The 24,208-nt window shown below is 38.1% G+C and overlaps 1 protein-coding gene across 1 annotated transcript; it reads left to right on the top strand.

Annotated features, from left to right (window-relative positions):
• The first annotated feature begins 2,145 nt into the window (after positions 1 to 2,145).
• On the top strand, positions 2,146 to 3,505 carry LOC123721518. The gene has a single exon (XM_045680343.1). It carries the CDS (start codon positions 2,204 to 2,206, stop codon positions 3,503 to 3,505), a length of 1,302 nt encoding a protein of 433 aa, XP_045536299.1. The 5' UTR covers positions 2,146 to 2,203.
• The last annotated feature ends 20,703 nt before the right edge of the window (positions 3,506 to 24,208 follow it).

Here is a 24,208-nt window from a genome sequence, read left to right as displayed (position 1 = left end):
CAATCCAGCATCAGATTGCTGGGCCGGAGAATTGAAATATTGCTCAGAGATTTATGTTTTTACTTAGACAAGCAATAAAATAAAGAAAAAAATTTAAAAACATCCCCTAAAGTAGGTAGATTAGTAAGGTAAGTAGGTTTTTATACTCGTATATAAATACTAGCTGTCGTGCGCGATTCCATCCGCGTGGAATGTGAAAAAACTTAATTAGTAGCCTATGTGTTCTTCCAGACTATGCTCTACATCTATGTGTCAAATTTCATCGAGATCCGTTGATGCGTTTTGGAGATACCTAATAACAAACATCCAAACATTTGCATTTATAATATTAGTAAGAGATAGTAGTAGATTTTTCTTCAGCAACATTTCTTGAAAATTAACCAAAATAATCATATTTGGTTTTCGAAAAATTCTCCACGCATACGAAGTCGCGGGCTTCCGCCGGTTATAAAAAACTTCACGAAGCTTTCATAATATAAGTTTATTTTATTACAACTTGAAACAGACGTATTTTTATAGCTATGTAAAGCAATTTAATGGTGTGCGCGGCGCGACAGGGTCGAAGCCCTGGAGGGGTGTTTACCCTGTCTGGAAGGGGTGATCCTATCTACTCACTAAATATTTTACATGCGTAGGTTAGTATTTTAGGGAATATAATATAAAGCAATCTTTTTATAGATTGGATGTTTAAGATTTAAATACATTTGCCACCACTGTATATGTATACATTTCGCGCCAAAACATAAGCTTTCAAAATGGCGGCGACCACGTGCTTGCCACGCTTGGGCCGTATCTCTTACTAGTCGATAAGTGCACATGTGCTAACATAAGTTATTGTTTAGATTTTATTAATTACTTTCAACCGAGAACAACGTTTGAAAAAAATACCATTTAAAATTATTTTATGGACGGAAACCATGAAAACACAATGACAATAAAACTATGTTCTTTTACTATAGATTTTTTTATTTTTAAATGAAGCTGAACACTAAGTTATTTTGAATACAGTTGCTATATCTGTTAAAAATTTAAGCAGAAATCAATTTTGATAATACCGGCTCTGTATCACAGCTCAGGTACCAACCAAAATTCGATTCTGCGAAATTTGAGGTATGGCAACTAACAATGATTTTGTAAAAAATATCAAAGTTGTATGGCGGGCGCGATGCATTCGCTCGGTGTGTGAGTGCGAATTCTACGAAGGACGAGTCTGTGCGGCTTGAGTTCGAAACGTTGCACCTACAAATCGTGGCCGAGACCGTTACGTTTGAATTTAACGCGCTGACAAGTGACGAGTCTCTACTCTCGCAACACCTGCATTACAACAATATTGCCATCCTTCTCTTTCTCTATCTAAAAAACGGAGATAAGTTACGTTAAATTTTCGTCTCAAGTAAGGTTACTTATTAAGGCAGACATTAAAAGTTCTATTCTAGTTTATTCTAATGTAAAAAAAACCTTGCTCTTCTTTTATTTATAATTAGTGTTGGGTAGGTAGTCATGCGACGCAACTCCCGGACCACCCAACAAATGCCTACGCGCACAATACTTATTCCAGGAGAGATAAGACATTTATAAACATCCGATGTGCCTTGCAGGCATAATCTGGGTGGTCTCTAGCATAGTGCATGATAGAGATAAGTTAGTATTATTAAGTTAGTCTTAAGCGAGCAGTCGAATAAATGACATCTCAAACTTTAGTTGTCTTTTTAAAAAAGCTCCATCTGTTCGTTAACATTTGAGTGGCGCAGCCGGTAGGATACTCGTCATCCTGCTGCCGTGCTTTGCGTATATCTCGAGGCCCCAAAATTGGCCTTGTCGTGAGTGCTGGTAGCAAACGGGTATCCAACGAACCAAAGAAATAACTCTAACCAACGGCGAACAGATTCGGACATCGCAGTAAGCAGACTCAACGGAGGATGTGTGGCTTGTGAGTAGTCTACTTCACTATCTCCTTTTTCCACATCTTTTCCATTCTTTTTGTGTGTATAAATATAACTTTAGGTCGAACTTCACCTAATTGTTAACTGATTTTCGATATAGACGCACAAAAATTGGCGTTTATACGACGGCAATAGTAAAGTAATTTATAAAATAAGTATTATAGAGACATTAGAATAAAGTTAGTAATTTAAATTTTTAATTTGAATTGTGTAATTAGTTGATTGTTAATTGAATTGTGTAACCTTGAAAATAAAGTAAAATGACTGAAAGCAGGGAAAGCAGGGGAATTGTGGCCGTTCCCATGGAGATGTCTAAGGTCATACCAAAATTTGATGGGGACGAAAAACTCTTAAATTTGTACATTAAAAAGTGCGAATACGTATTAAATTGTTATAAATCGGAAAACAGCCAGGCACAAAATTTATATATGTTTCATGTAGTGTCAAGTAAATTAGTAGGTAAAGCCGCTCAATTACTGAGCGAACGACAGGATATAGAATCATGGGCCGAGTTGAAAACTGTATTAATACAATATTTTGGCGATCCACGGTCAGAAGAGTGCATTGCAATTGAACTCGAGACATTAAAAATTAACAATAACGAATCGTATCTCGATTTTTGTAACCGAATTCAACAGGTTAAAAGTACTTTAATTGCGAAAGTCAATACCATCTCAGACCTGCATGTTAAGAAAAGTAAAATTACGATCTACGACAATTTAGCGCTGAACGTTTTTCTCTATAATTTGCCCGAGGACCTCATACGTATTGTCAGACTCAAGGGCAGTTCAACACTTGAAAATGCGCTGTCTACAGTATTGGAGGAGGTTAACTTCCAGTTCCAGTACAATGCTAGGAATAAAATGTTTAGATCGAATGTAAGCAAACCACAGTTAACATCTTCACAAAATCCGTACGTAGAGAAGTTCGGTCTCAAACCATTTTTACCATCAAACAATAATGGAGGATACAGATTCGGCAGCCCGAATCAATTTAGAATGCCCAGTCATCCACAAGGGTTGAATTCAGTACAACAATTTAAATTTGGGAATCCACCTCAAGGTCAGACCCTAGGCGGATTTAGACCGCCTACCCAAAACTTCCGTTTCGGTATACCTAATCAAGGACCTCAGGGTTACCGGCCGAATTTCAATCAGGCACCCCAAGGTTACCGACCGAATTTCAGTCAGGCACCCCAAGGTTACCGACCGAATTTCAGTCAGGCACCGCAACAAAGACCGGCCTTTAACCAATCATATCAAAATCAGTTCAAATTCGGCGTACAGCCGCCACCGAAACCGTTTGATTCCGATGTAACTATGCGCACAGCTTTACCAGCGTCCCGACCAAATAAAACATTCAATAATGAGATCGAAGTATATACGGAAGCTGACCCTAACGGTTATGACTATAATGCTTATAACACCTACTGTGACTACGATAACTATGACTATGACCCCACTCAGGTCAACGCGATGAATGTGACTGAATTTCACGACGATCAACCCCTAATGGACGAGTCAAATTTTCAAATGTTAGCCTCGGACACAGCCATGAAATAATAAATTTAAATTGTGCTAATTTTGCAAAATTGCCGTACATTTATTTACCCGAATTAGAAGCGAGATTCATGATAGACACTGGTAGTTCGCGTTCGTTCATCAGTCCACATAAAGCCGAAGAATTCTACGAACAAAATAAAATCGCAATGCCATTCGAAGTTATCAGTACTCATGGTAAAAGTCTTCACGACGAGGCCATACACATACCCCTGCCACCGACATTTCAAAGTGCGGATGCTCACACATTTTACGTGTATAGCGTGGACAAGGACTATGACGGCCTAATTGGTTCAGACTTACTAGCGCAACTCGATGCAAATATAGATATGAAACATCAAGTTCTTAGAACACGCGACACGGAAATTCCATTTATATATAACCCACTAATTAACATTAGACTCGAACCGCGATCTGAAACACGCGTGCAATTGCCCGTAGATTTATACAGTGGCACTGGCATTATAGATTATAGAGAGTTTTCAGACGGAATCCGAATGCCAGCTGCTCTTGTCAACTGTGTCAATGGACAGACGTACACGGTTATTCAGAATATCTTGGAAACACCGGTCACTCTTAAAATAAATAATATGACACAAGTAACTCCGTATGAACCTGTACAGTGTGACGTTAATTTGACTAATGACTTAGACAAGGACGTTATTACCGAAAATGACTTGGACAAAGACGAACACCTAATCGCGAACTTAGAAAGGATACGTCTCGATCACATGAATGACGAAGAGAGGCGCGCCATTAGTGAATTGTGTTTCGAATATAGGGATATCTTTTACTGTGACAAATTGCCCTTGACTTTTACCAATAAGGTCAAACATAAAATTCGCACTACCAATGACGACCCCATTTACGTACGACCATATCGTCAACCCCCTCCTGTAAACGACGAAATAAATAGACAAGTTGAAAAATTACTCGCAGATAACATCATTCAGGAATCCGTATCACCATGGAATGCTCCCGTGCATCTCGTACCGAAAAAGATCGACGCCTCGGGCGAGAAGAAATTCAGGATGGTCGTCGATTATAGAAGGCTGAACGAGATAACTACTGACGACAAGTATCCGTTGCCAAACATAACTGACTTGTTTGACAAATTGGGTAAATCTAATTATTTTACGACATTAGATTTGGCAAGCGGGTACCATCAGATAGAGATCGATGAAAAGGACCGCCAGAAAACTGCGTTCAGTTCCCAGGCTGGACACTTCGAGTTCTTAAGAATGCCGTTCGGACTTAAGACAGCTCCGGCCACGTTCCAGCGGGCAATGGACAGTATTCTGCGCGGACTTCAAGGAATTCATTGCCTTGTTTATTTAGACGACATAATTGTGTTTTCGACAAGCCTCCAAGAACACGTGGGAAAACTACGAAAAATATTCGATAGGTTACGCGAAACGAATCTCAAAGTTCAAATTGACAAGTCGGAGTTCCTCCGTAAAGAGGTTCTATATCTAGGACATACAATTACAAAGGATGGGTTGAAGCCGAATACTGATAAAATTGACGCTATCCTTAAGTATCCACTCCCTAAAACTCAAACAGAAATCAAGAGTTTCCTGGGGCTGATTGGATATTACAGGAAATTTGTGAAAGATTTCGCAAAATTAACAAGACCAATGACAGTTTGCCTTAAAAAGAACAGCAAGGTAACAATCACAGAGGAGTTTGTAGAGGCGTTTGAAAAATGTAAGCAGCTGCTCACAAATGCGCCCTTACTACAGTTTCCCGATTTCGAAAAACCGTTTATTCTAACCACCGATGCTTCAGATTACGCTATCGGCGCCGTCCTATCGCAGGGAGCTGTCGGTAGCGATCGACCAATAGCATTTGCATCTAGGACGCTGAACGACGCTGAAACGCGTTACAGCGTTATAGAAAAGGAAGCACTGGCTATAGTATGGGCAGTGAAATATTTCCGCCCGTATCTTTACGGGAAGAAATTCACGATATATACGGACCATCGGCCACTGGCGTGGTTGAATTCATTCGAAGAAGCTAACAGCAAAATAACTCGCTGGCGCCTCCGATTGGCGGAATATAACTATGAAGTCATTTATAAAAACGGCCGTCAAAACACTAATGCTGATGCCTTATCTAGGGTTAAAATTAATGCGTTAGGCAACGGTGAAGAAAACTCATCTGTCGCTGTGAATGTCGACGAAACGGAAATGCAAAAACGTCGTGACACTAAGAAAACACCTAAACCTGACAAGAAGAGAGGGCGGAGGAAGACACCAATTAGTCCTGTAGCTCTTTCGTCCGATTCGGAAAAGGCTATAACGATCTCTTCTGCAAACTCTATCTTAGAAAATAGAGCTCGCTCCCCGTTTTCGATCGCGACACCATCTAGCGATACTCTTAGTGCTCCGGAAACGGAAAGTATACTTTCCGAAACTGTACACTCCGCACGTGACGTTGACTCTATAGGCATACCGATACTAAAAGAGGCTATCGACACGAAACCTAATCAGATTTTAGTATACACGTGGCTTAGAAATGACATTTCAGTCAAGGACATTTCAAACAAGAAACAAAAAATATTAGAAATTCACCTACCCAAAGGAAGACCTGACCTAATAACAGATTTTCTCAAACGATACATCCGGAACAAAATAAAATATTTCATTTACTTCGAAGACGTACAACATAGAGTAGAATTCACAGCCGTAGTCATCAAACTGTTTAAAAAGGGATCTGTTAACATCCTCGAATGTACGGAAAGAGTAGTGTACATTGAAAACGAAGATGAACAAAGACAAATTATCCAAAAGTATCATATGGGCAAAAATTGTCATCGCGGCATTAAAGAGACGGTAACACACCTTAAGCGAACATATTTCTGGCATAACATGGACATAACAGTAGCCGCGGTTATTAATGCGTGCGAAGCATGTCAAAAAATGAAATATGATCGTAAACCTTTAAAACCCGCGATGCAACTAACACAAACTCAAAATAAACCATTCGAAGAAATATTCATAGACCTTTTTAAAATTGAAGGCAGATGTTTCTTAACTATCATAGATGCGTTTAGTAAACTAGGACAAGCGATTGAGATCTCGAATCAGTCAGCACCTGAGGTTGTTAGGGCCCTTATCAAATATTTCTCATATTACGGGACTCCTCGCAAAATCAGCTCAGATTCCGGATCGGAATTCAACAATCGTCTGATACAGGAACTATTGGATTTTTATAAAATCCAACTACATTTAGGAACACCGAATAATCCTAACTCCATGGGATTAGTCGAACGATTTCACTCCACATTGATCGAAATATACCGATTAGCGAAGTACGAACAAAAATTAACAGACGCAGCATCCGTTATGACCTATGCCGTAATGGCTTATAACCACTCCATACACTCAGTAACAGGATTCACGCCTTTTGAGGTAGTATTTGGCCATACCGAATCCAGAAGCACCTTTGAAACAAACATCGATAAAGAATATATGCAAGTTTTAATGCGTGATCATCTTAAACGAACAAAATTTATATATAAACATCTTACAGATAAAATGATACAAACTAAAGAAAAAGCAATAGCGAAAAGGGGAGGTGAAACAGATTTCAAGATCGACATAGATGACGTAGTTTTCTTTAAGGGGACTAATGTTAGACGTAGTAAGGATAAGCCTAGGTTTGACAAGGCGATAGTTACAGGAGAAGTGGAAAGAAATGTGGTAACGCTTAACAAGAACAATCGCGACATACGAGCTCCATTAAAGGATGTTAAACGTCCTCCACAGGCGCATCCTGATCGTCCTGCTCGTGCTGAAGGCGGCGAGTCTACTGCAGGGCCTTCAAATGCAGTCACTTAAGAACGTGCCGGGAATATTTCCCGTCAAGGAAGGAAAGGCGGTAATAAGCAGAGAAAAATGGACACTCATAAGAATATTGGACCTTAATAACATTCAAGACGATTTAACATTAAACATCAACAAACTAAAAGAATTAAACACGCTTATAGAAGCAAATTTCAATCAGACTTACATAAATGTAGTATTTAGAAACTTTAGGATACAAGTAGAGTATATTAAGAATGTAACGTTAAATAAATATAAGCAGTTAGTTCCTAGTTTTAGAGTTAAGAGGGGTCTTATTAACCCATTAGGCAGTATCATTAAAACGATTACTGGCAATTTAGATCACGAGGATGCTAGGCGCTACGATCGGATTATTGGAGAAATTAAAACTAAACAAAACGCTCTTAACTACAAAATAACCTTAGTCACTGATTTTATTGAAAATCTTAACAACTGGTCTGTATCTGTTTATAATAATATAAACCAGTTAAATGATAACTTTAATATCGTCCAAAATAACTTGGAAAATATTAAAGAACAAGAAAGAACAGCTTTTAACACTAACATAATTGTTCATACGTATTCACTCATTTTACACAATTTTCAGAGCCTCTATAGCAAATTGGGTGAAATAGAAACAGCCATTGCCTTTAGCAAACTTAAGACACTACATCAATCAATTGTCGATTCTGAGAAATTGTTAATTGTACTAAAGGATATTGAAAAATCGGCAAGATTTGCATTTTCAGTAAGTTTAGATAATCTTGTTAAAATAGAACAAACTATAACTATAAAAGCATATTGTAAAGAAAATCAGTTAACATTTTTATTAGAAATTCCACTTATAGAGAAAGAGACCTATACATACTATAAATTGTACCCTACTCCTATTTCCCGTGATCACGATACTTACGTCATCCTTCCCAAGTATCCTTACATGATAGTGAATGGACTCAACTCCGAACCACTCGCCGAGCCCTGTACAGCTACAACACCCTCCAACTTCATATGCTATGTTGACTCTACTAGCCAAATTTTGGAAGACCGTTGCATCACGGACATCATGAAGTACGCAACCAATCTCAGTTCCTGTGAATTTATACCTGTGGTCATCGACAACATCCTGTTGCATCATATTCAGCCGAACCGTTGGATCATATTTGTGAAACAGAATACCCTACTGCAACAACAATGCAACAACGATATTTTCCAACGCTATGTACAAGGGTCACATGTTATAACTATAGAAGATCAAGCGTGTGAAGTGAAGATTGACAAATTTACCTTAAAAGTACATCCCCAAATGACAGAGCTCATGCAATATCTCAAGCTACCGGTTATAAGTCTGCCCCACATCAGTAACGTGAAGACTCGACAGCGAAAACCAATAATGATGGAAGATATGAACTTGAAGAACATGCAGTTATTAGTAAAATCAGTAAAAAGTGTCAGTGAAAGTGAAGTGGAAATTGGTAAAATTAGAGTCTATAGTGTCAGTGTCTGGACGATCATATTGTATTTAATTATAGCTGTTTTCATTGTGGTCATTTGGTATATTAGACTTAAGAAATTAGATTACACTTGTAACTTTCGAAATTCTCAGAATACTGATGATTCTGATAATTTCGAATCTCAGGGGGGAGAAGTCATGCGACGCAACTCCCGGACCACCCAACAAATGCCTACGCGCACAATACTTATTCCAGGAGAGATAAGACATTTATAAACATCCGATGTGCCTTGCAGGCATAATCTGGGTGGTCTCTAGCATAGTGCATGATAGAGATAAGTTAGTATTATTAAGTTAGTCTTAAGCGAGCAGTCGAATAAATGACATCTCAAACTTTAGTTGTCTTTTTAAAAAAGCTCCATCTGTTCGTTAACATTTGAGTAGGTACGTCAGAGTTGTTACCTAATTCTTTATTTATATTTATTACTTGTTAAACAATTGTTGTTCTTTATTCGGAGCCGAAGGGATTGAAAAAAGGAAGATTTGAACAATCCACGGCGTCTGGCCGGTGAACTCGAGAGCAGCGGCAAAAACCCACATCCACCTACTCCCAATTGAAATTCCTCGAAGATACAACGCGCCTTTTTCCGATCGGCTCTTTGTTCCGAAATCGCTTAGTGTTTCGCCTTTGAAATTAACCGACGCAGCCGACATTTTTGCAATGTATCATTATTATGGATTTCAGTAACATAAAAAAACGAACAATTGAAGTTTAAAAAGCCTTGCCAAGTACTACATATTTCCACTTTTGCTAATTTTGCTTTTGGATCAATAACCTTTAGTATCCTGGATGCGGGTAGCACAGGACCGACCATCGTGGCGATATTTGGAAGAGGTTTATGCCCAGCAGTGGGCGTCATATGACTGAAAAGAAGAATAAAAACAACCAATTTAGCACATTAGGTTTTATTATATAATATAAGCATATTACGAACTTTAACTTCGATTACAAAAGTTGGATCTCATACATAAGTATTGGTATATTTCCTTACGATATCTTTTACTCTACCATTGGCACAATCTGTTACAGTTGCAATGGGGACGTAAATATTGGCTTATATCTATGATAAAATACTAACTATTATTACAACCTAAATAAAAAAAATCGATGAAACCAAGATGTAAAACGTAATAGAGCAGGGTACATTATTTAGAGCGTTGATATGTATTATGGGATGTATGTATCTATGTTGCATTTAAATGTTTGTGCGCCTAATCGAAGCGGTCGAGTGCAGAGCAGTGGCACCAGCGTGAATCAGACGCGTGGAATGTGCGCGGTCGTTGCCACGTCGCGTCGCCCCAGTCGCACCGCAGAGGGCCTCCGCCGTTTCGCGAGCCGCATTCCGTGTCTCGCCCATGCCCTCCGCATTACCTCCAAACGCCCCTCTTCCCATGCTGTACGGTCAGGGATGTTGCACGCATTTTTATGGCGCCATTACCCTCAATTATATACGCCATGGAACCTAAGGACTACATACTTATAAAGCCTACATTACTGATGGGTATTAAAATGTATCTGTAATATATGTAATGTTTCGAGGTTATTATTTTCTATTTTGCCTATTATAATATAGATTTTTTTCATCGTCTATTCGGAGAATACGTGTGGACTTCCTATGTGTGAATAAGCTAAAATTCTTTGGTAGCTACCATGAAAGACTCAGGAATTAAAACATACACAATATGAAGTAACAGGGAAATAGTCTTGATACACTATATCTTACTTTTTCTGCATAGATACAAAATTTCTCATAGTTAGAGATCATATTCAAATGTAAACATTATTCAGATGAGCACAAATATCAAAAATAGCGACAAAACACTTAGTGAGACGCCATGAGAATATAACATGCGCATTTACCCCGAAATGAGGCATAGCGAGGTGAACAGACTGTATGAAGGACAACTGTCCTCTTTGATTTCGGCTCTTGATTCGCAGAAATTGTGCCAAAAATACGAACGATGCTTTACCGAGAAACATTTAATATGATGAAGTAAGTAAAATCATCATTGGGGTTTTATTAAATTATATCAATAAGGAAAGCCATGTATTCTTGCGCAATCATTTACATCTGGTTTTTGCGGATATTTATGAGTGAAGATTGCTTAACGTCTGCTGCAATTTGCTAGTTTACCACCTTCTTCCATAAAGAAATCTGGCAATGTTTTTTTATTGTTTCAGTTTCTTGTTAAGTGACAACGTTCGTTTACATAAATATTATAAAGCAAAGTCGTCGTATTACAATTGGCGTGATCAAAACCCTTCGAGAACAAACATGCCCAAATAAACGTGTAAATTGCGCCATTCACTGAAAACAATAGAAAATGCGCGTTAACTCTTTGATGACATGGTTTAATATCCATTGGATTCACATTCCACTGGAAAAAAACACAAGCAGACTTCAATACCCGCTACGAAGGCCATACGTTGAGCCTGGAGTCTTTGTGCGAGGTAAGGTTGTAGACCCAGACGTTCACCCGAACCTCGTGGCTATCGCCCCAGTCAAGGCTTCGGACGCTCGACTACTGCGTTATTATTTTAACAAGCAAAGAAAAAATATACTAACGTGTAGGTTGAGTTATGAATAACTTTATGTTCCTTATGGAAAAATAGTATCGCATGCTTGAGATAAAGAAAACAAAACAAAATATACAAAAAGCTTTAAATATAAATTTAATACGTCAATTTTATTTGAACTGAAAAACTTTTTTTACTAGGTGACACAAAGTCCTTCATCATTATCATCAGCTTACTATACGTCCCCATTGAGGGGCTCGGAGCCAACTCTAAGTTAGGGGTGACTAGGCCATAGTTAACCACGCTGGCTCGGTGCGGGTTGGTTGGATTCATCACGTTGCATTGGTTGCATCACGATGTTTTCCTTCACCATTAGAACGTCTGATATATGTACATATGTAAATCGAAAATCACATCTGCAGATTGCAAGTCATGTGCTTAACCCCTGAGCCACCAACGCTCACAAGGTTTTTAGTTACAGTCAAAGTCACTAGTTACTAGTTTAAGCGCTTTCAAAACCTCACGTTTCAGATTTAATTTCTCATATGATTTTCATTATCATTTAACAATATTTGGTAGCAAATAGCACTGCACGTAAGGTATCTCAATCACAATTGGTTTTGATTAGCCTGGAGGCGGTTGTAATAAGTGTGCACATTGAATGTTTGTTGAATGATAGCGCCGGAAACCATAAGAGGTAAGGCAATAGATGTGTGGGTGGTCCGGCTGAGTCACGAGACTGACGCCGCAGCTCAGGACGCACCTTCAGATGCCTTTAACACAATGAGACGATAACGACATCTTAACGATTTATAACTTTTTTGTGCGTTTTAACTATTTCATTTTACAGCTTTAACTTACTGATTTTGAAATAATTATACATAACATAGTAAAATCTTTACCAAGAAAAAAATTATCCATTGACAAATGTTAAATGCTCAGCGATTTGTATGACTTCGCAAAATGAACATTATAATGTGATTACAATAACTGACTACGTTGACGTATTTTCTCGTAGACGTTTGAAGACTTGCATTAAAAAAGCCTTGACAATTTTCAATTACTTACTATTCGTCCACACATGTCACAATAATTGCATTTACACCTATCTCCTATTGTAATGAAATGTACAGTCGTTAACGTGTCGGTCCAGTGATGTATAAATGCACATATTGTCTGCGCCCATTCACGAATGCGGCGCTCGACTTCGAGCGTCTCCCACATGGACTTATTAGGTGCCCGGCGGCACGGCGCACGGCGAAGCTATACTAGGAGTGCACACAATGCCCGCGTGCGTTACGGATCAATGTTCATTTAGTTTGTAGGCCACTGACACTTGGAACACTATAGTAGCATTAAATTAAAATAAGATTTTGTTTGGACGTTCTATATTAACAACACATTGATGACATCATGATAAATCAATTAAGAACCTTCGCGGACGATAGATTCACCAATAAATTACAAATGTTTAGGTATTTATATTTATAAAAAGAAAATTAATTATTATTTTACGAATCCGGATACATTTTAAACAGCTAACATCTCTTGAATTGCTTATTACAGGAATATATTTCCTAAATGCTACGCTACGAATGTGACACCTACGAAATTTAAATTTACACAAGATAGCACGATAATTATATGAATATTCCCGACATAAACAAAGTAGTACAATTGCCCTAAACAATAGACTGTAAACAAATGTATTTAATAAACAATCGACCATAGTTTCCGTAAACAAATGTAAAAAAACAATGCCCTTCCATCGCTGAATGACCTTTAACATTACTAATAATTACTGTAAAAAATACAAACCTTATTCAAGTACATGTAACTTGCAAATACATTAAGATCCGAATCTCTTTTTTCAATTCCAACTCGAGGTCAAGTTATGGTTAATACCATTTCAAAAGCGGTAAAATATGTACGAATCTATCTTTTTGAGGGCAAAAGATTTAAAAAAAGTTATGAAAAGATTTAAAGCAACGAAAAATGATCAAGTACTACGTCATTTATTAAACCATATCATTACCGACCACCAACTATTCAATAGATATGCAAACCTACAAATAAATAATTGAAAGTACGAAGAGTAATAAATCTTAAAAGCACAATAAATAAGTAGTATTAAATCTATCTCCGTGATTGTGGCCGCTATTATAACAAAAACAGTACGTCGCGGTGAGACGGTGCGTGTTATTAACCTTGTTCGAGACGCCGGCGGGACGGCGGCGGGGCGGCGGCGAGGCGGCGGCGCGTCGTAATTTCGGGTGTTCACCCCATGACTGGCTGGAGCGCGTCCGGGCCTCACTAGCTAACTTTTAAATTCGCCCTTGTCTGGCCCTGACTAGTGTAAACATACGTCTCAACTTACTGAGACATTCATAACGGACACTTGACTTTTGTGGAATGGCACCTATTTATTCTCTATGAGAATTTAATCTTATCTTCCTCTGTAAATATAACCAAATGTTTTCCAAGATTTTCATATAATAAGTAGGTGTAACTGCGATGAAATTAAAATGTGTGTGTGTAGTCAATCAAATCGCACTGAGTTTATTTGTGAGCACAGTATGGTGGACTAAGACCTAACTAACTAGGGTGACGCAGTGACCCGAAGTGAGCCTTGGCCTGCGACAGCAAAATTCTCTACTTTCTCGGATCCGGCGCCGTCACGACCCAGTCCCGGACCTGTAGCTCCCGAAGATTTTTATCCACCTCATCCATTCAGCGATACCTGGGAAGGCCAACTGGGCGCCAACCACTCGGTCGTCCCATGTATGTGCGTTTGACACCAAGAACATCATCCATTCTTTCTAAGTGGCTGAGCCAGCGGAGTCGTTGCGCTTTTATCTCGCCAATGGACTAAGACCTAATCATCCCTAATTTAGAAGAAGTTCGCACACGAACGATAACGACTACTTTGATCTCTCAATAGGTTTTATTATTAACACTTCTTTAATCTTAATTGGGCTAAAGCAAACGTTTTTACGGTAGAAGTCTAATTTTTTTATGTCGAATTGCTTTAAGGGAAAAATATCCCGAAAATCACACAAGTACCTAAAATCTACATTTTTTAATAAGTATATTTATACTTATTTTTCGGTCGTGCCTTACGATTTTCATTTACCGTGTTGTCACCCTAGGTCTGGGTAATCCACACTTGATATCGGAGCGGCATTGAACACAACACCTGCTGGCTGATTTCGGTTGATACGCAAGCAACTAATTTCCATACGATCGAACTCACAACACATAATAATGAGAGCTTCAGCCATTACAAATTTGTTAATCACGTTAATAACTACACTGAGTTAAGAAACAACGATTTCAATAAATCTGCTTAAAATTCATAACAAATAATTCATCAAACATTTCCAACGAGAGTATATGTATGTGCGTCACAATACATATGAGATACATATACACAAGATACATGAAAGATATACCAAAACCGCGACTAATGGAAACACGTAAAATAAACTTTACAGTCTGTAAAATCGGTAAAGTTTATTTTACGTGTTGAATATTACGTATATTACGAGATTATTTACGTGTTAAATATTGATAGCAATATTTTTGATTTTTGAGAACCCAATTTATTTTACATGAACAACTCAAAGATAATAATAACTAGTAATGTTTGTTGGCTTGACTGATATCCAGACTCGGACAAAAGATTGAGAGTTTTAAATGCTTAAACAATTTTTTCAGACTCTTCCATTCCAATTCCGTCTAACCTCAAACCTGTTTAGTGTTGAAAGGGACTTACGTATTGGATCGCACAGACCAGACTTTATTGAAATTGCGATTCAAATATAAAAGATTATGTTTTATTTAGAAAAAACCAGTAAGTCGGGGTCATTCAAATTGTCGCTTGCGCCGCCGCCTCGCTGTCTGCCAGCTCGACACACATAAGGCTGACACTCCTCGACGTATTTAAATACCGACATGCAAACGTCTTTCCCACTTATACAATGTGAGCCCAATGTATACTTTCGTGACGATTCACTTTCACCCGATATTCTCATCAACATAGCTTAGAAACAAGTTCTATCGAGCTATGTAAGAAAATGAACATTAAAAAAAAAACTTGAGAGGTGTCAAGGGACACCCGGATGGAACGAAGTTCCTTCCAATTAATTAGTGTAGGAACCAATGTTTATTCTATGAATAAAAAACTTAAGTCTTCACAAGAAGTACATTTTATTTCTATGAATTTTCGTTATATATTGTCACGTCGTTGCCATGGTGAAGTAGCGCTCATTCGTCTATAGCAAAAAGTGTCGTGACAACTTTTCGTAAGAATTTTTTCCGTCTAACCCCCTTTCACAACGCGCGATAAGGAACTTCGTTCCAATATATAAACTGACTACTGCTTCTAGGTTCTTCACCAGGGTTCCCTCTAAAGGAATAGTAACACTCCAAAATAGTTGTTCTTTTTAGATTCCAACGGACTTACCAAACCAAAATCTCTGCATAAAACTTATCTTCATCCCTGTCATTATCTTTGACAAAACAAAGGTAACGATATATTTTAACGGGGATTTTGGTCTCAGAAACTCACGGTTAACAAGAATGACTAGCCAAATATATCGACCCGTAAACGAACTAGAATATTATTATCATCGTAAGCTTTTCCGTTTGGTTTTACCATAAAAATGCCCCGTACCATTAACCTTGAGAGAAACATAGTTGTGTCGATTTTTGCTTCATAAAAAATGTAATGAGTGACGCACTTTGTACCGACGCAATAGATGTCGCACTTTTACAAGAAGTAATAAACTGTGAGCCAAGTCTAAATATGTACGTCAATAATACAAATACATAAAAGCACAGTCCGTAGATATTTTTCTAGTCACATGTGCTAAAAAATACAATTCTATATTAGGTCAAAGTTACGCACTATACTGTTGGTAAGCACGAGAAAGAAATATTCTCATTGACCATAAAACTAAACAATGTTAATTTAGAAAATCAAAATTGATTTCCTCGATGATGAAATAATTGCATTTTATACTTTACCGCCCTCGATACCGCTAGTAAACTATGAACGCCTATTTATAGCTAAAATTGGTTATCAACAACAAAATATGGTTATTGTTAGGCAAACAGGCATTGTTGATGTATTACAATGGTTTGTTGGTGCGCTTTGATTGAACGGCACGTGTATACTACCGCTGCATAGTAAACGTAGCACGTGTACTTGATAAGAGTAAAAGGAGAACTATCAATGCTAGTTTCACACAGGGGCAAAAGAGTGCAGTACTGAACATGTTTGGACGTAAACGCCGAGCCAGTCTTGTAGTGCTTTAAAAGTTAACAGTAGTATTTCACTCTACTTCTCTACCTCACTATACTGCCCTCGTGATAAAATAGCATAACAGCAGGTATCGGTGCGCTAGTACTTATCGCCGGTGCACGGTTTACGAACGTTACGTCCGTCGCTAATCTTTGTCGATTACGTAACACTTCGTAGAACCTCATCGGGTTATTGTATATTGAGTTGTATTATGTTCGTATAGTGCACGCTAGTACGTTGCACTCGAATGCAACGCGCGCGCTGCTTTTTACACGTGCCGCATTACATATAGGGTTGCCATGGAGCTATAATATTAGGATAATTATACGTATATATACATATTATCCGACGTTCTTACGGTGAAGGAAAACATCGTAATACAACCTGCAAATATCTGAGAAGATATTCAAAAATCTGTGTGAAGTCAACTTACCCGCACTGGGCCAGCGTGGTTGACTATGACCTAGTTACCCATGACTTAGGGTAGGCTTTGAGCTCCTCACCTCGTGGCGCTGGACAGAGCGCCGCCGTGAGAGGGACCTGCGGGCGGCGAATCGGGGTTCGCCGCCTGCTTCGCAAGGGTCCCGTGCTGTAGGACTCCCCACGTGTTCCGGGGAGTCCTCGGCGAAGGCCGACGGCGCCTTCTGCTTAAGGCGTCGTCGCGGAAGCAGGACCCGCCGCATCTCCATGTGGCGGGCAATCCGCAGACGGGGCCGTGGTGGTGTGCTATTGCGTTCCCACGGCCCCATCACAAGCGGAGAAGGTGGAACACCATTGGGTTTTAGTGAGTATACCCGGCGCCCCTACTGGCGCCGGGGGAGCCTCACATAACCGCCCGCCCCCCCCGAAGGGCGGGCGGTATGCTTAACACATTTCCCAATGTAAAAAAAAAAAAAAAGGCTTTGAGCTCCTGAGTGGGGACGTATACGACGATGATGATATACATATTACACTTTATTTTGTACTTTTGTATCCCGTCGTAAAAGCGTTACGTATAAAACAGTTTTATAAAAGAAGTCTATACGAAATTCAAGAAGATACACGCAAAGGTTATGTTAATGACATTAACATGGCGAGGCCAAGGTTCACAAAGATTGTGTAGGGCTGTAGGGCATTATTGGATGTTTTCCTCAAGGAAAATTGCCATAATTTTCGATAACACTCCGTAAATTATAAATCTGATATTTTCAAGGAACAAAATTTGCGCAACATTTCAAAAAGACAATTACACACTTTCAATCAAACTTGGGTACCCTAAAGGCGAATCATAGCCTTCTTATCGATGACAGCAAGTTATATGGGAGAGCACGAAAAACCAATAAAAGTTTCCATTATCGCAGCGAGCTGCAAGTAAAACGAACACAAGCGACGACGGCGCCACGTGCAACATCCGAGCGCGTTTAATTAACTTCCACTGGTAGTTGACACAGTTTGTTTACAGTGACCCCACTTCAGGGTACCTACGCTTAACGATTTTGTAATTTTTTTAATATTATTCTTTATTATATTATAAGCGACTGTGTCGAAAAGAATTTAATTCCACTACTGCCGAATCGAATCCTCATAACAAATTTGAACGCAACGCAACCTTGCCATTTTTATATTCTGAAATTTCCAGTAAAACGACCTCAAAGGTTTTAAATATCTATAGTTTATGTAGAAGTAAAAACACAACTACATAAAATATCTTATTTTTATTGACTTCATTAAATCGAATGATACATTTTCCTTAAGTTTTCCGGATTGATACAAGAGCATTGTTTTTTATGCAAATGTTAGATCTACGTCAAAATGTCACCACGACATTAAACAAAGTAGAGAATTTATTTGGCGCCAAGAACTATCAAGTTTCACAATACGTAGTCAAATTACTTTCTGTACGTGTTACTTCCTAGTAGCCTAGCAGTTTAATAATCGCAACAATGTTAAGTATCAACATAAAATTTTGTGTTACTAACAGTAAAATTTATCTATAGTGCTAGCAGGAGGATGAGATCGCAATTTGTCTTTGAGTCTTTATGTTATGCAACAAACCGTAAACGTATATTATTTATCAACACAATTACGGTCGTGATCTTCCGTTTGATATTTCTTATGCAACTTATTTTTTCTAGCATAAAACTACGACAATATAATAAGAGTTTATGTCTCTTTATATATTCAATCTCGAACGAATTAGGTAACGAAATGGGAAAGTTGTAAATAAACATTTGTTATCTGTACATAATAGGCGTATTTAGGTCATTACACTTCTGTCCTTCCGCTCCCGTTGCTTATTCACGTATTTTATTTATAGAAGATTTATTATTTTGTAGTATTGAATGATGAATGAAATGTGAGATATAAACATCGGTCGTGACATGTGCATTATAAACATCCTTTGTGTGATCGGTATTGCCGTCATAAACAAGGTGAATTGCATCAATTAGTGCGCATTGTTTCAGACAGTGGGTTTATTGGTGGTGGTGTGGCCGATGATGTTTCTGCATTGATCCGCTGGTGACAGGACGCAACAGGGGGCGAGGCGCGGTGGTAGGTGAGCGGTGAGCGGACGCTTGCAGTCGTCGCATGGACTTTGCCCCCGGCGCCACCGAGCAGCGGCTTGCGGGCGGGCGGCGAGCGGCGGCCGCTGTCATTATACATTGCACACTCATTCAGATTACACATATAGCTGGTTATTTTTTGGAAAAATTTTGTATAGTTATTAGTAATACTACTACTAATAGCAATACTTCCTAACTTTATTAATATTAAGAATGCGAATGTAACTCTGTCTGTCTCGCTTCCACGCCAAAACTAAAGACCCGATTTAAATGATATTTGATACACAGTTGTGTAGAGCCTGAGAATGGTCTTTTTAACGTGAAAGCCTTTTTAACGTGAAAAAAGGGTTTTAAGGGGTTGAAAGTGGGGGTGAAAATTTATATGGTAGTAGCTTAATTTTTACAGAAAGCATTTATTTTTAGGCTGTTAATTTGATATAAATAAATATAACATGAAAGTTTGTTAAAGTTGTACCCTCAAGCGTGCGAAATAACTATTGTGGCTTTCCACTGCAGAAACACATGTCCTGAAACAGTTATTTAGCAGTGGTTTCACAGAAACTTATGGTATCGTAACATAATATGTAAACATTTAGGTAAAATATGTTCTTTGTATTTAACGTGTATTATCTGTTACTAAATATGTTTACTATCTAATTCCTGGAAACGTTAGTTTTTTTTGCAGCTTACATAAACATCTAATCAGTTTTTATCAAAGCTTATCGCTCCAATAACGTAATGATGGTGCATCCGCGGCCCTTCGACAAGTGAGGCGCAGTGACCATTTTTACAATGGACAATACTTGCCAGGCAAAATTTGGCGAACGTAGCAACAGCGAATTTACTTGTACTTTTCTCCATCCGGCAATAACAGTCCATAGAATGTAACATCACAGGAGATAATCGATTAAGTCCGTTATTCATCATGATTTAAAATTATTGAATGTAGAAGCCAAATATCCTGACCAGCTGACTCCTTCTAATTACTTTGTGTCATTATTCGCCAACAGCCAACTGGCAATTAATTTACGAGCAGATCTCTCATCTCATAGTATAATATTTGTTGGCGCCAATGATTAACGAAGCGACTTTATAGCTTTGAAGTTTAAGGAAAAGTGTGAAAGTAATTAGCGAGTAGACGGTGTATTCGTGTCGGGTTGCAGAGGCGTGGTGTCTGTCCAGGGTGAGGGCGAAGCGAGGCGCTCAATGAAAATATTTATAAATAAAGTAGTCTCTGCGCCCTACAACACAGTTCGCTTTTCTGCGAACTGGTCGCCACAGACGCCCGCCGAGACGAATCTGACTCCACGGTCAACGATCAACTTTATAGATAATGATTCGAAAATTTAAGAACAAACATTTATCAATAGAACAACAATGTTTTATATAATATAAAGGTTTTTGAGCAACCATTGTGTCAATATTACTAGGTCAACCTAGCCTACCATTTCCGTTTACTTACGTTTCCTGTTATGAATGGTTGTATTGAAACAAACCAGACTAAAGGAACAAAAACCAAAGGTAAATAGAAGAATGTACAATTAGTAAGTGAGAAGTTGGTACATTAACTACGGTACAGTAAGTAGTACGATCGGAATAGTTCAGAACAGACGATAACCGCACACAACGGAATTTGGTAACGTCTTGCGGCGGCTCACTTTCGTTCAATTTTCATGTCCTCGTTAACTAGCTTCGTAAACAATCTCGGCCGCGACGAGACCGGCAGGTAAATACTTTTTGTTCTCCTCGACTGTTGCATGAATGAATAGAAACGAAAACGAAACAATGGACCTCCGTTCTTGACCCGCGTCGCTTCTAAGAAAACAAATTGTGAAACTGATAAATGAGCAACGGCCTTGCGCGTCTTGTGCTCTGTCACAGGGTCTGTGAATGTAGCACAAAACTATTATTTATTGTTGTTTTTTTCTTTCAGCCGCAGCGTCGACGAGATAAATGCAAATAGGGCCCATTTTTTGTCCTTCTTTTCGGTTGTCTCTAGAGGCCGTGAGGTAATTTAAAAGTATACAAATTTAAATATTTTTTTCTGTTATACGCTCATTACTTCTAATGGATTTCTTGTGACTTTCGTAACTTTACTAAGTTACGAATAAAAAATAGCGTGTATTAAATTAAAATTGATACATATTTCTCAACACATTGTTTGATAGATCAGGAAATAAATGAATAACAATGTCCAGTACATATAATGCAATATGTGTTTTTGTGCTTGTTCATAGAGCTTGTTCACATTGATTCACAGGTGCGGGCAGGGACGTGGTCGCTAAATTTTAAATATATTATGATGTATCAGAGTGTTCACATTATACGCGCGGGCGCAGGCGCGGGTGCGATCGAGCTAATGACAGTCGCGTGCGTCGCGCTAGCAACTATATCAAACATATGATGTTACTAGCTTTAGCCCACGACTCCATACGCGCGTTATTAAAAAAACTAATTTAGTAGCCTATGTGTTCTTCCAGACTATGTGCTACATCCATGTCAAATTCCACCGAGATCTGTTTAGCCGTTCTGGAGATCCCTTCTAATAAACATCCATCCATCCCTCTAAACTTTCGAACTTTCGCATTTATAATATTAATAAGATTATAGGAATGTGCACGTTGAACTAGTGGCGGAGTTCGCGATATAGTCGTGACTTCAAGTAAGTTTAACAGGTTTGAACTTCCGTTTTAAAATGTGCTACTGCAATAATATGGCATTGACTAGAAATGAAATGTAGAAGGATGTTCGAACTAGACACTCTGGTTACTAACTGAAGTCAATATTTTTCTTTTTTTTTAATGCGGGCCGAAAGTATTGTTGGCGCGTTGCACTGGGTCGGCACCTACGCGACGCGGCCGTCGCCGTCAGCTCGCAGTGAGTGGTGCACGCGCACGGATCATGTTCCCGCTAAATGCGGCCGCGACGCGACGCCGGCGCGCGTGCACAAATAAACGCAAACAAACAACGCACGAGCTCAAATAAATCTGTGTCGCCGCAACCAATACAACGTACCACTACATTTGCAAATCGATATTCAAGCATTTCTCTAACTGCCACTATCGCTGCTGCACTCAGAATTATACACACTAATACAAATCTAAGGACTGATAGAGTAGAGTTACTTAAACAGTATCTTAGTTAAGATTTATTATACTCTACTTATATACACTAATCTACTCCCTTAGTGAGTAATTAATGTAATTAACTGAGGTTAGCAGTAGTCCGACGTTTTAACTTGTAAAACGGTATAATAGTAGCATATGACAGCTTTCATTATTTTCACTTCTTCAATCGTTCCGTTGACAACGTTAAGTCGTTACGGTAGTCAGGAAAGTTTATGGCGATTTGAAAAACAGATCATGAAACTTGGTGAAAATTTATTAAATTAAAATGTACACATGTACACGTGTACACATGTACACAACTTTCTACTATATTAAAGAAGCTTCATGATTCCAAAAATGAGACTAAACTGTCATTAATATCAATTAATGCATGTTGTGTTTTAAAATAACAATTTCCATTTGTTTATTGCTTCTTTTTTCTACATTGACAAACTAATTTGTGCACATAACAATCTAGAATAATACAGAAACCATTAAAAAAAAACTTTAAAACAAAGAATTAATAATCATAAAGGTCAGCATGCTTGTGGCGATCTTTATGTTATGTGTGAAGGCTTAAAATGTAAACATTCACTTGTCATTTATGACTGCGTGTTGTTTCTTAATATATCAAGAGGTCGTATGAGATATTTTTATTTTTTATCTCTAATAACACGCATCCTAGTTAAGAAGGCGAACGCATGTTACAAACACGTATCGCAAAAACACGTTCGGTTCGCACAAGAAACCACCTTGGCGGTATGTGACACCGCAATCGATGTAATTATAAATAGATTATCTTAGCCATATTTAACATAAAATATTTTATCTTATCGATTACAGTGTGTACGTTGTAAACACTTTGTAAAAGCGACGTAAGAAATGAAGGATAGCGTAAGAACAGACATAAAATTTTCCATTAGTGCAATGACAACAAAGTATAATGTTTTATAACCAAAATTATGCACTACTACTGTAAAGAAATTGTAGAATAAACAATAGAAGAATAAAAAGAAGAAGAAGAGAAACGTGTGATGTAAAAATGAATAGCAAAGTAGATAAGAGATCACAAATAAAGTCGTTAGATCTTTCACCGACGAGTACATATCATGTGTTAGCAGCTGTAATGAATGTCGGAAAAGACAAATAACTGTGTAAAATATGTCAAGGGGACGGTAGACCAGGGGAGCGTTTTTGTTTGTATACTTCCATTCATAAATTCCTTGGCCTTGCTGATAAATACCTTATTTACCTTATGCTTTAACACTCATGTTTTATCGAAACAAACAAGCTTAATGTTTCATTTTATTGGTACTAATTAATTTCTGGAACACATCCATAAATTGTACTAGTTGTTTGTTGTTTTTGTGAAAGTATTCCCTTATATGTTATAGTCAACTTATCTGTAATTATGTGAAATCATTCAAGAAAATTATTTTACATTTCAAATATAATACTTACTATGGGTTTCTGAGATCAAAATCCTAGAGATGACAATATTTTAAAACATATTATCTTATTTTTCCGAAGATAATGAAAGGGATGCCGATATGTTATACAGAGATTTAGATCACAGAAAGGTTAGTGACAGAACACAAATAGTTGTAGGCTAAACGAGTAACGTGTTTGAAATGTTTTTCCCGTTTAAAAAAATTCGAAGCAAGAACTAAATGAAGCCAACAAAACAAGCACGTGATTGTTGGCGTCAAGTCAAGTCTGAAACATTTGACGAAAAGTTTTCGTGTTAAATATTACGTCATGGAAAACAACGACAACGTAACAGAATAATCATGAGACTTGACTTCGTTTGCCAAAACGCTATGACGCCATTGATGGTAACGAAACTGATATTCGTTGGATGTTCCATATTTAGGTTAATCTTGAAAACGTAAAAGT

This window comes from Papilio machaon, chromosome 12 (assembly GCF_912999745.1).
Source record: "Papilio machaon chromosome 12, ilPapMach1.1, whole genome shotgun sequence".
NCBI lineage: Eukaryota > Metazoa > Arthropoda > Insecta > Lepidoptera > Papilionidae > Papilio > Papilio machaon.
Note: the sequence above shows the minus strand (reverse complement) of the source record. Positions and strands in the feature narration are given on the sequence as shown.

Coding starts and splice junctions, on each gene's coding strand:
- LOC123721518 (XM_045680343.1), top strand. CDS start 2,204: ATGACTGAAAGCAGGGAAAGCAGGGGAATTGTGGCCGTTCCCATGGAG.